This window comes from Babylonia areolata, chromosome 12, assembly GCF_041734735.1.
Source record: "Babylonia areolata isolate BAREFJ2019XMU chromosome 12, ASM4173473v1, whole genome shotgun sequence".
Classification (NCBI taxonomy): domain Eukaryota; kingdom Metazoa; phylum Mollusca; class Gastropoda; order Neogastropoda; family Buccinidae; genus Babylonia; species Babylonia areolata.
The window spans coordinates 30821691-30835680 of NC_134887.1; the positions used below are offsets into that span (position 1 = coordinate 30821691).

At 42.2% G+C, this 13990-nt stretch overlaps 1 protein-coding gene across 1 annotated transcript in view; it reads right to left on the bottom strand.

The window, feature by feature from the left end:
• The window catches only part of LOC143287894 (uncharacterized), a 50729-nt gene that overhangs the window by 5868 nt on the left and 30871 nt on the right, over window positions 1–13990 (bottom strand). Inside the window, exons 17-21 of the mRNA XM_076596134.1 lie at window positions 11544–11712; window positions 5446–6290; window positions 3730–3910; window positions 2342–2542; window positions 867–941 (exon numbers count right to left, since the gene is read on the bottom strand). Coding sequence (XP_076452249.1) covers window positions 867–941; window positions 2342–2542; window positions 3730–3910; window positions 5446–6290; window positions 11544–11712 — 1471 coding nt within the window. The remainder of the gene's footprint in view (window positions 1–866; window positions 942–2341; window positions 2543–3729; window positions 3911–5445; window positions 6291–11543; window positions 11713–13990) is intronic.

Genomic DNA, 13990 nt, shown 5'->3' on the forward strand with positions numbered 1-13990 from the left:
AAAGTCACTATTAGGCATTCATAATGTTACATCTCCTTAGTTCAGGGACCCAGAACACTAACAAAAATGAACATCAATGTAAGGGGAAAAATGGTCACAAAAATGTGATAATCAAAACAGGGCAACACAATCAAGACTTATAAAAGCAAGCACAAATGAAACGTGCAACTGACAAAACGCGCACAGACAGACACACACACACCACACCACACCACACAACGCCCAGGCATCCATGAATGATCAGCTCTCTCAAACAGTGGAGTGATTGCCTAGATATAACACATCTGCTTAGGAAGCAAGAGAATCTGAGCGTGTCGGTTCAAATCTCGGCTCAGCTGCCGATATTTTCTCCCCCTCCACTAGACCTTGAATGGTGGTCTGGACGCTAGGCATTCGGATGAGAAGATAAACTGAGGTCCAGTGTGCAGCATGCACTTAGCACACGTAAAAGAACCCACGGCAACAGAAGGGTTGTTCCTGGCAAAATTCTGTAGAAAAATCCACTTTGATAGGAAAATCAAATAAAACTGCATGCAGGAAAAAATACTATAAAAAAAACACAACAAACACAAAAAAAGGTGGTGCTTTCAGTGTAGCGATGTGCTCTCCCTGTGGAGAGCAGCCCGATTTTCACACAGAGAAATCTGTTGTTTCGAAAAAAGAGAAATACAAAGGCATTGTAAAACTGTCTGCTCAAATGTAAGTCTGACTAAAGCAAGGGTAGTAAGAAAAAACAACAACAAAAAACCCCAACAAACAAACAAAAAAGCATGAAATAACGCTGCCAATAAGCGGCGGCCCTCCAAACACTGTGGTGTGTGTACCTGGGGGTGGAAACTACCTTTCTAATTCTGAGCAGCACTCACCCTGCGAGCTGCCTTGGATCCCAAGTCCTCATAGTGCTCTCTCTGTTCTTCTAGCTGAATCATCAGCTGGCGATTCTGTAACGTCAATTGAAGCAAACACGTATTTTATACACACACACACACAATCTGACCTCAGTTAGCACAACATAAGCAAACAAGGAATCAAGAAATAAAGGTTTACCTGTTCTTTCATTTGATAATGAATGAAAAAGACCCCTCCTCCACATCATCCCGCACCCAATGCTGTGGAAAACAGGACACACTCATGCACACATACATACGCGCACGCACACACCTACACAAAAACAAAAGCAAACAAAACAAAGGTAATGTCTTACTCATCCATCACACTTATGTGACGCACATATTTTCATTTTCATAACTCTCTCCATACGAACGGCGAAAGAAACGACGTTAACAGCGTTTCATCCCAATTACCATCATCAAAATATTGCAAGCGGAACGCTCTTACACTGAAGAGGTGAATGTTGACAAAGAATACCACAGTTCTGACGACGGAAGCTAAAGGTTGGGTCATTCAGACACCCACTGGACATCCGAGGGGTCTGTGTAGAGGAGAAGAGAGGACTGGCCGTACTGAGTGAGTTAACAATCAAGAAATAAGTGAATAAGTGAAACTTAACTTTTCCCAAAGAGGCAAAAAAGTGCACAACTGCAGATGAGACCAAACAAAACTGTATACTTTTTCCAGTCCAGATTATTTCTTTTTCCATTCCATTTCCAAACACAAATTCAAACTGAATAAAAAAAAAGATTGTCTGCCACACCGCTGTGGAAAGAGTTAGGTGGATAACCTGGTAATGTTTATTATGATAATTATTCATTTTTATTGTTTTCTCTCTCTTTTTTTTTAATGCATGAAAAGCTCTTTGTTGCATGATGCTGGTCTAGGGTTTCAATACAATTCCAAGACTTTCTCAGAGCCTGAAGAACAAAATCTATTTTCCAAAAGATTTTTTTTCCAGCACCTGGAAATGGTTCTCTCATTTTCGCCAAAGCTTTTCCAGACTTCCATGACTGTACAAATCCTGTGATGACCATCGCAACAAGCTTGACTTGCTTCCTAGGAGACAACCACTGCTGTATTTTTCTACACACACAACTGGGTTTTTTCCCCCTAAGTAAGAGGCAACAAAACCACTGCACCACAAAAACTAACAAACACAGCCTACTGATCAAGCTAACCTTTTTCCCCCCACCCTCCTAACAGACACCAAAACCAATGCATGCAGCACACAGCTGCACAACAAACACACACAAAACTGGTCCCCACCCCCCCCTACCCCCCAAGTAAGAGGCAACAAAACCTCTGCACCACAAAAACTAACAAACACAGCCATCAAGCCAACCATTTCTTCCCCCCTCCTAACAGACACCAAAACCACTGCATGCAGCACACAGCTGCACTACAAACATACACACACACACACTGACAAACGCCACACCCAGCCAACCTTTTTCTTGAGGTCAACGACATCACGCATGCACCGTGCCACGGTGAGGGGGGCACCGCCCTGAGTGGAGGAGGAGGATGAGGGAGGGGCAGAGGGTTCCAGACTCTGAAGGACTCGGTTCAGCTCGGCGCTCACCACCTCCTTCTCCCCTCTCTCTTTCTCCAGCTGACGCTCCACTCGCTTCACCTCCTCGCACAGACGCTGCAACACATTGTCGACCGTGTAATGCGTCATTACTGTTATCTTCATCATTATTATTATTATTGATACTTACACAGTGCCTGTCTTTGCTGCCACACATCGTTCATCATGTAATGCGTCATTATTGTTATCATCATTATTATTATTGATACTTATACAGTGCCTGTCTTTGCTGCCACACACTGTTCATCATGTAATACATTATCATTGTTGTCTTCATTATTATTGGCATCTTTATTAATGATATTTCATATAGTGCCTTTCTTTGCTGCCACACAACATTCATCATGTAATGCGTTATTATTATCATCATCATTATCATTATTGAGCTTTAATATAGTGCCTGTCTTTGCTGCCACACATATTTCATCATGCAATGCATTATTATTATTATTATCACTGTCATCATCACCATAATCATTGATACTTATATAGCGCCCCTCTTTGCTGCCACATATCACTGATCATGTAACACATTATCATCATCATTATTTTCAAGTTTTACATTGCCTGTCTTTGCTGCAAAAACATCATTATACAACATGATATAAATTATAATACATTGTTGTTATTATTATGATCCTTATAAAGTGCCTGTTGTTGCTGCCAACATGTTATCCATTCATCATCATCACTGATACTCATAAAGTGCCTGTCGTTGCTGCCAACATGTCAATCCATTCATTATCATCGTTGATATTTATATAGTGCCTGTCTTTGCTGCCTCACAGAACTGATACCCTATTATATTACTCATATATAGTGCCTTGACTGGGTTTGAAGTGAACCGGGTTGTTTGGACACAAACTGAACCGTGTGACCTGAGACGAGAGCGTCAACACTAAACTGTCGGACACCGAGGGAGTGTTTTTCAGGCTGGCGCTTTGTTCAGAAGAGTGTCCTCTGAAAATCGGATGATATTAACATTTCAGTTGCAACAGTTTTGCAGGCGTGTGGTGATATGACATGTTTCATATGCAAGCTGCACATCAGAGAAAGAGGGAGACAGAGACGTACTCGTTGATATATTTTTCTCCCTCTGAAAAAATCTCCCCCCTGCCCCCCTAAAATCATCTGCTCTTCCGCAAAAAATAGCAGATCTTCTGAGAGTTCCCCAGCCTGGTTTTTCCACACTGGAAACCTGGCAACCAAAGAGTTAAACAACAGAAGTGCTCCTCAGCTCTCACCCTGACGTGGAACTTCTGGTCGGTGAAGCTGATCATCTGCTGGGTCATGTGGTGGCACTGCTGCTGCAGGCTGTCTATGGCGCTGTCCTTGGCCTTGACCTCCTGACGGCCCAGGGTCAGCTCTGCGCTGTGTCGCTGCACCTGCCCCTCCAGGATCTCGGTCCTCTCCCGCAGCATGTCACTGCCCACAGGAACACACAGTGGTGGTCAGAGATCTGTGCCAACCCCTGTCAAGTGTTTGGAGGAACAATCAGAAAATTTTGGAAGGAACATTCTGAATTTGGTAGGAACATTTGGACTCCGAGCCACATCAGTAAATCGTACATTTTATCTACAAGGCATACAAACACTCCATAGCTTAATCCACCGGGCACAGACCCTGTTTGACCAAGACGCAACTTGTTTCAGCCACGTTCTCTCTTGTTCGGACAAATGATTAAGCTGACTAGTCCGCTCAATCATCATCACATGAGACCAAAGTTAGTAGTGACTGCCCTGGCCTCATGATCGATAGGTCTGAAGCGTCTGAGTCATGTTATGACAGGAAAGCAAGTCACCATGCTGTGTAGTCGAAAATGAATTTGCTGGAACAATTTTGACGTTGGCATAACGTCGGAACAAACTGCGATCGAGTGGAACAAAATATGGCAATATTGTAACAGTTGGCATCTCTTAGGTGATGTACACCTTGCAGCATGTCACTACCGATGCTCATCTGCCATTTAATTGTCTGTGAAGGTCTGGGTTTGAACCCAGCTCTCACCCTTTCCCCAACATTACACTGGATGACATGATAAACTGAGGACCCCTGAAAACAGAGTATGGCTGCCTACATGGTGAGGTTAAAACGGTCATACACGTAAAAGCCCACTCGAGTGCATACGAGTGAACGTGGGAGTTGCAGCCCACGAACGCAGAAGAAGAAGAAGAAAAACTGAGGTCAGGTAAGCAGCACGCACTTGGCGCACTGAAAAAGTGTCGTTGTCCTCTGGCAAAATTCTTTAACTAAAATCCTCTCAGATCTACAGGTACACAAATATACATGCATGCACTCAAGGCCTGACTTGCGTGTTGGGTTACACTGCTGTCAGGCATCTGCCTAGCAGATGTGGTGTAGCATATGTAGATTTGTCCGAATGCAGTGACACCACCTTGAGAGACTGAAACTGCGATGTTGTCAGCCCATTGTTTCTCCCCCCACCACACCCCCCCTTTGACAGTTCTTTGCAGGACTTTTTCACAGCAAGGCCATTAGATATTGTTACTAGTAAATAATATATTATGTCATATTTTTGTCACAACAGATTTCTCTGTGTGAAATTCGGGCTGTTCTCCCCAGGGAAAGCGCATTGCTAAACTAAGAGTGTCACCCATTTTTTGTATTTTCTTTCTGTCTGCAATTTCATTTGTTTTCCTATTGATGGAATTTTCTACATAATTTTGTCAGAGACAACCCTTTTGTTGCCGTCGTTTCTTTTATGTGCGCAAAGTGCATTCTGCATACGGGACCTCTGTTTATCGTCTCATCCGATCAGACTATGGTATGGCCACCAACACACACACACAGAAACACATGCAAAAAAACTTGAAAACACCAAAAAGAAACAATTCTCACACTTGTCTGAGGGTGCCTGCATAACAACGACACCAACAACAAAAAAAGAAGAAAAAACAAAGACAGGAAATATTGCAGGAACACTGAGGCAACCGACTCACTTCTCCTCCCTGAGGTCGTGCAGTGAGAGGCGTGTGGCGTGGTCCAACAGGCTGGCCAGGCGGGAGATGGCTGAGAACACCTCCTTCAGGGAGGCCAGGCACCCCAATAGCCCATCCTCTCCCCCCACACTCCCACTCCCCTCCACACACATCGACCACTGCCCTGACGGCTCCGGCTGCTGGTACTCCGTCCTAGGGAGGGACCGAACCTTGGCCACCCCGCTGGATGGGGGCTCTGAGGGTGGGGGAGGGTGGTGGTGGAGGGAGTGAGGCGAGCGACCGGGAAGGGAGGAGGAAGACGTGTAGACGGGTCTGAAGGCGCTGCCGGGTTCAGACGCTGCGCTTCTCTTGGCAGCCGCTGCTGAAGATGACCAGTTCTCGCTCCACGACACAGACAGCTGCTGCTGACGGTTGGAGAAGTGGAGCCTTCTCCGGCTTTCTCCAGTCAGGGATGTGGAAAGGAGACGGAGGTGGTGGGGGGAGGCGGATGGCAGACCCTGGTCCTGGTAGGGCGCGGTCACCGTCACCTCCTTGGGCTGGTGCCTCACCACCACAGCACCTCCTCCTCCCTCCCTCCCCTTGGTGACGCTGCCCGACGCAGCTTTCTGCATGCTTCCCATCATGGCGTCTCCCAGGTAACTGCCGCTCTCCGCCCTCTCCACGTCGCTGTCCTCCTCCCCCTCTGCACCCACCCCCACACCACCGTCGTCGTTGTCCTCCGGAGCCCTGACCACTGCCCGCAGGATGCTGGACACAAACGACTTCCGGGAGTGGCGCTTGCTCTTGACCGGCTTGGAGGGAGGAGGGTGGTGAGGTTTGGAGGGGAGGTGCACGTCTGGCACTTCCTGCACACACCGCATGACGGGATCAACACTCATAACCTGTCTTGTGTTGTGTTAGTCTCTGTCACTACAGTCCACAGATCTCTCTGCATCAATTTCAGGCTGCAACAGCGTAGCTACAGAGAAGCACCACCTTCTTAAAAGTGTTACACAAATTCATATCAGAAAAGAGGATGCTGAATCAAATATTTGTCTGCTAAACTCCTGACTACGGAGATATGTGGATATATCCCTGTGTTGATGCTCAATATACTTCATACATAAACAAAAGGGAGGTAATATATACAAAGAGAGAGAGCTCTATGAGATACAGCTAACTATCAATGTCTCTGCTTGGGCAGAGTTACTTTCCCATAGGTCTGGAATCAGGAACTCTGTCCTGCACCAGAGCGCAAGGGAGGAACATGTGTGATCAAGAAAAGAGTTTTAAAAGTTCCAACCATCCAATCAAAAACATCCTCTGTTCCATGTCAGCTTTCTGAGGGTTATGGGAACAATAACATATCCAGCATGCACACTCATGAAAACAGAGTACAGCTGCCTACAACTGTACAAGACAGTGAAAAAAAAACTTCATGCACATGAAAGCTCACACATACATGTGTTTGAGTGAACACAGCAACTGCGTTGACATTGTTGCTTATACTTTTAGTCAAGCCGACCGCCATAAAAAAAGAAAAAGAAAAAAAAAAGCTGTTCATGCCGTATTAACACTTTACCATTACCTTTCCTAAGGCAAATAAGACTAGTCTGTGCTGAGGATGCTAGCCCTTCTGCTTCATTTATCATCCCCAGATAAAAAAAAAAAGAAAAGAAAAAAAAGAAAAGAAAAAAAAAACTGAAGAAAAAAACAGAAAAAGGAAAAAAAAACAACAAAAACCCCCAAAACAAACAACAACTACTACTACTTCAAAGCCATAATGGGAGTTGCAGTCCACAAACAACAACTACTTCAAAGCCATAATGGGAGTTGCAGTCCACAAACAACTACTACTATAAAGCCATAATGGGAGTTGCAGTCCACAAACAACTACTACTATAAAGCCATAATGGGAGTTGCAGTTCACAAACAACTACTACTTTAAAGCCATAATGGGAGTTGCAGTCCACAAACAACAACTACTTCAAAGCCATAATGGGAGTTGCAGTCCACAAACAACTACTACTATAAAGCCATAATGGGAGTTGCAGTCCACAAACAACTACTACTTCAAAGCCATAATGGGAGTTGCAGTCCACAAACAACTACTACTATAAAGCCATAATGGGAGTTGCAGTCCACAAACAACTACTACTTCAAAGCCATAATGGGAGTTGCAGTCCACAAACTACTACTACTTCAAAGCCATAATGGGAGTTGCAGTCCACAAACAACAAACTACTTCAAAGCCATAATGGGAGTTGCAGTCCACAAACACAAGAAGCAGAAGCAGAAGCAGAAACAGAAAAAGAAGAAAGAAGAAGAAGAGAGGCAAGGCCTTCAAGACTAGCATGTGACATGTGCTGTATCCAGTAAAGGAATCATGAAAGACAGACAGACAGAGAGAGAGAGAGAGAGAGAGAGATACGGATACGGATGATTTATTCATCAGGCCATAGCCCCTATGAAGGGGTACACAAACAACATTTGTTACGTCACATTTGTTTGAATAAACACGAGAAAACCAAAATCACATGAAATCACATGAAACACAGATACATTTGCAAAACATATTATGAGGTTGCAATTTCTCTAAATTTAAACGCTTTGTGCAGGAAAATGGACAAATTCCATACATCATTTTGCCTTTTGGACGACATCAATAAGCACAACTTGAATGTACAAGGTTGTCGGAAATATCTGGCTGGAATATATCTTTCTCTTAACTCCTTAAGAGCCGAGCAGCTCAAAACAAAATGCACTTCGTCTTCTTTGTCTTCCTGGCATAATGGGAAAATCAAATCATTAACATCAAATTTACTATATCTGTAACGATGTACAGCTAAACTCGACACACCCAACCTAAATCTTGTGGTTATTATTCTTAGATATTTGTCCATGTTTAACGTCAAATAAGGTTTCATATCATGTAGTCCGCAAAATGTTCTATACATACTAAATCTATTACTGTTTTGAACATTTATCATCCCCAGATAAAAAAAAAAAGAAAAGAAAAAAAAGAAAAGAAAAAAAAAACTGAAGAAAAAAACAGAAAAAGGAAAAAAAAACAACAAAAAACCCCAAAACAAACAACAACTACTACTACTTCAAAGCCATAATGGGAGTTGCAGTCCACAAACAACAACTACTTCAAAGCCATAATGGGAGTTGCAGTCCACAAACAACTACTACTATAAAGCCATAATGGGAGTTGCAGTCCACAAACAACTACTACTATAAAGCCATAATGGGAGTTGCAGTTCACAAACAACTACTACTTTAAAGCCATAATGGGAGTTGCAGTCCACAAACAACAACTACTTCAAAGCCATAATGGGAGTTGCAGTCCACAAACAACTACTACTTTAAAGCCATAATGGGAGTTGCAGTCCACAAACAACAACTACTTCAAAGCCATAATGGGAGTTGCAGTCCACAAACTACTACTACTTCAAAGCCATAATGGGAGTTGCAGTCCACAAACAACTACTACTTCAAAGCCATAATGGGAGTTGCAGTCCACAAACAACAACTACTTCAAAGCCATAATGGGAGTTGCAGTCCACAAACAACTACTACTTCAAAGCCATAATGGGAGTTGCAGTCCACAAACTACTACTACTTCAAAGCCATAATGGGAGTTGCAGTCCACAAACAACAAACTACTTCAAAGCCATAATGGGAGTTGCAGTCCACAAACACAAGAAGCAGAAGCAGAAGCAGAAACAGAAAAAGAAGAAAGAAGAAAGAGAAAGAAGAGGCAAGGCCTTCAAGACTAGCATGTGACATGTGCTGTATCCAGTAAAGGAATCATGAAAGACAGACAGACAGAGAGAGAGAGAGAGAGAGATACGGATACGGATGATTTATTCATCAGGCCATAGCCCCTATGAAGGGGTACACAAACAACATTTGTTACGTCACATTTGTTTGAATAAACACGAGAAAACCAAAATCACATGAAATCACATGAAACACAGATACATTTGCAAAACATATTATGAGGTTGCAATTTCTCTAAATTTAAACGCTTTGTGCAGGAAAATGGACAAATTCCATACATCATTTTGCCTTTTGGACGACATCAATAAGCACAACTTGAATGTACAAGGTTGTCGGAAATATCTGGCTGGAATATATCTTTCTCTTAACTCCTTAAGAGCCGAGCAGCTCAAAACAAAATGCACTTCGTCTTCTTTGTCTTCCTGGCATAATGGGAAAATCAAATCATTAACATCAAATTTACTATATCTGTAACGATGTACAGCTAAACTCGACACACCCAACCTAAATCTTGTGGTTATTATTCTTAGATATTTGTCCATGTTTAACGTCAAATAAGGTTTCATATCATGTAGTCCGCAAAATGTTCTATACATACTAAATCTATTACTGTTTTGAACATGCTCATTCCATGCTTGCCATCTACAATCAATTAAACGTTGACGAAAAATTTTAATGAAATCATTTATGCTACCCACACCTTGACTAAACCACACTTCGCCAAAACCATTTTCACACAGACAAATACGTACATCAGTTACCCAGTTTTTCTTTCCTCTAGAATCCAAATCAAACAACATTTTGTAAGTTTTCAACGGTATCCTAATTTCTTCCATTTGTACTAATCTAAGCCAATATCGTATGCACTGAACAGCAGAATTTACAACTATAGGGTATCTATTAGTTTCACCATATACAAGGTCATTAGGGGTGCGCATATCAAGACCCAAAAACTTCTTCAAAGCAAATAGATGCACAGATTCACAATGAAACGCAGCGTTGTTTAAACCCCACAACTCTGAACCATATTGCACAATTGGCTGCACTTGAAAATCAAACATTTTCAGAAACAATTTCATGGAAGTATTATTCAATAAAGACAGTCTTTTCATGATACATAATAACGCATTTTTTGCCCTACAAGCGAGATCTTTGCAAGCCGAAACAAAGCTTAAACGCGTAGTAAAAAATATCCCTAAATACTTGTACACATTTACCACAGGCATTGTAACACTATCATAAAGCCATTTTCCCCTCGCACCTAAGAATCCCCCCTTTCGAAATACAATAATATTACTTTTTTTCATATTAACCTTCAACTGAAGAGATGTGGCAGTTTGATGTAAGATATTTAATTGATTCTGCAGACCAACAACAGTCTGAGAGAGAGAGAGAGAGAGAGAGAGAGAGAGAGAGAGAGAGAGAGAGATCGTTAAATTGGGTCCTGTATTATAACATATCAATAAGCTTTGAAAAAACAACAACAAAAAAACAAAAACAAAACAAAAACTGCCTGCTAGTGGGATGTTCTGTTCAGAAATAAGTAGTTCTAATCCCCAACACTATGCCGCTGCTGATGTCATTTGACAAAATTCATTCTTCAAAAGCTATGGGCCTTTTTTAGCGTGATAAAACTAATCATATTTGAGGTAGTAACACCTTTTTAATCATGTTTTCTTGACATATCTCAATTATTTAAGAAATTCTTTTAATCTGGCCGTAAAGGAGATGTTGACATCACCTCAGGCACACTGCAACATCTATTGATCTGCACAAACCAGTCCGCCTACAGGCTTAGTGACTGAAGAAACAGTTGATTCAACTTTTCTGTTATGTTCATTCCAGTTAATTTAGTTTCCACTTTTAAATATTTATATACAGTTAACACACCAATGGTGTTGTTAGTGTAACTGTATGTGTTCTGTCCAGAATTTGTATTTCTTTTCTTGCAATTGCGAACAAGAAAAACGAGGTCACGCCATCTTCTTATCAAGCGTTCCGGAAAATGGGATGAGGTAATGGTCTTCTCAGATTCCGGAACCAGCCTCAAAGAAATAAACCATTCATGATCCAGAAGTACAGCTTAATTCAGGAGAGTCACAAGCTATTATTGGTATGACTGTGAAGGTTCTTTTTTCTACTATGTTAAAGCCAAATTTGGTATTGGCAGACAAAGTATTTCCAGAGAAAATGGCAATGTTAAAGTTTACCACAGACACACACACACAGACAACCGAACACCAGGTTATAACATAGACTCACTTTGTTTACGTAAGTGAGTCAAAAAGGAAGAAGAAGAAGAAAGAAGAAGGACAAATATGTAAAGCATTTACCGTCATGCCGGTCTTCCTCTTCAGCTCCACCAGCATCAGGTGCATGTGCTGCAGGAGGTCGTTGGCCGATGCCCTCACCTGGCCCTCCACCCTCTCCTGCTCCTCCCTCACCTGCGACAGCTCCCTGGACATCCTGACGTACTGCGTCTGCATCTCCGACAGCTCAGAACTGGCAAGGGGCAGCACGCAGTCAAAAAACAACTGTTCACTGATCTATCAACAGTGTGTAAACTTAACAGTTGTTACTAATATGTGGAGTGTTGGTGCAGAGGTAACCCACCTGCCTAGGAAGCGAGAGAATCTGAGCACATTGGTGCGATCCCCACACGCGCCAGTATTTTCTCCCCCTCCCCTAGGTCCTGAGTGGTGGTCTGGGTGCTAGTCATTTGGATGAGACGATAAACCAAGGTCCCGTGTGCAGCATGCACTTAGGGAATGTAAAAGAACCCACAGCAACAAAATGGTTGCCCCGAACAAAATTCTGCAGAAAAATCCACTTTGATAGGAAAACAAGTACACTTGTAGGCAGTGACGTGCTCTCCCCGAGGAGAGCAGCCCGAATTTCACACAGAGAAATCTGTTGTGATAAAAGAGTAAAACAATACAATACAATACAGATAAGGGGGAAAAAGCACACACAAAAAACAACAATCATTAACTAAAAACATATATAAACTTAACATTTGACACTGCTTATAGTCCAGCCAACCACACACGGCCATATCAGGTCTGCTCAACTAAACAAAACTTCAACTGCTTTAAACATGAAAGTCTGTCACATCTGGCTAAACCACCACCACCAACAACAAAAAACACCCACAGCTCATGACATATCTTAACACATTAACCTCCCAAAGGCAAATAAAATGAGGCTGTACTGGAGACGTCAGCCCTTCTGTTTAATTCATTCTCCCCACATTAAAGAAAAAAAAAAAAAAATAAAGGATCAGATATACTCCAATGACACAAAACATGCATGAAAACGCCAAACTGGTAAAAACACAGCAAAATGGACAGCTGTGGGCCATTCCAGAGTTTACAATGTCACTAACTAATCTCCAGAGCTAAACAGTACAGACAGCACATCACTGACTGCTGAAAAGAGAGAAAAAAAACCCCCAGATGTGTCAAGGCTTGCTGAGGAAAAGAAAGGGGAATGAACTGGACGGTAGGCAGAAAAAGCAGGCAGCAGTGAAGGAAGAACAAAAAAAGGCAGAAACAAAGAGAGCAGTAGAAAAGAGCATTTTCCTAGAGGGCTGGGAGGATGCTACTAATACCAAAATACTGGCTGATCCCACTGGAGGGGGAGGTGGGGGCTATAATAAGAATAATAATAATGGATACTTGTTTTCCTCCCTAAGACGAAGCTCAAAGCGCTTTACAATTAACATTATACACCCATGACATTACTTACAACAGGAAAGATCAGAGACGCCAACCCCTGTCAAGTGTTTGTAGGAACATTTTGAACTTGGAAGGAACACTTGGACTCTGAGCCACATCAACAAACAGGCATGGATGCTGTTTGACCGTGACACAACTTGACTTAACCCTTTCGCTGCCAGGAAAATAAGATTTAAGTGAAATCTATTTGCCAGGGTTTTTTTTCACAAAAAACGGGTATAAATTTTCAAAAAATTCTGTGCTCTTTGTTATTGGAGAAAGACCCATAAAAGTATATATTTTCTGAAAGGTAAATGAATAAAGAATACAAAACACATGCTGTTTTCCCATTTTATATATTTTTAGTGACATGCTGTCGTTTTGAAATCAGTGTTTTGTTTTTTGTCACATTTTCAACTTGTTCATTACAAACATTAGTCAGGTAATTTGCACAAAAACATCATATTTTCTGGACAAATGGATATCTGCAAACACAAAATCATACTAGAACAACCACAATATATATATATTTTTTTTAAAGAGATAGATACACAATACATTGTGACTTCTCCAAGTGATAAGATGGATGTGAGGCCACGCCCCCTCAGTCTGCACCCCCTTCCTCCTCACCCCTCTCACACGGTCACTTGATTCAGTTCTCATCAGACCGCGTTGGCTGCATGCCAAGAATATCGCTCTGCTGCTAATTCGGTCATCTGTCGTCTGCTAACATCTGTACACCTGGCATCACTCACTGACAGTCGCATCTTGGCCACTCTCTTGATTACTCCCTTTATTTTCTATCAGATCGTCCTATAAATGTTCATCACTATCTTCTCCTTCGAATTTACGCTTCAATTCCTTCTGAGTATCAGCTAAAGAAAGAAATCTTGGTTGATTTAGTTCTTCACGATCGCATGTCTTGAGCACGGCTTCAGTCCGACATTTTGTTGAGCGAGCGAGGAGAGAAGTCAGGGCAAACACTTGGACAGTGACCCAACCAAAACGTTCAAATAAAGGACTGCTTCATGACGTAGATGGGGTTTCTAGCTATGAATAGAATC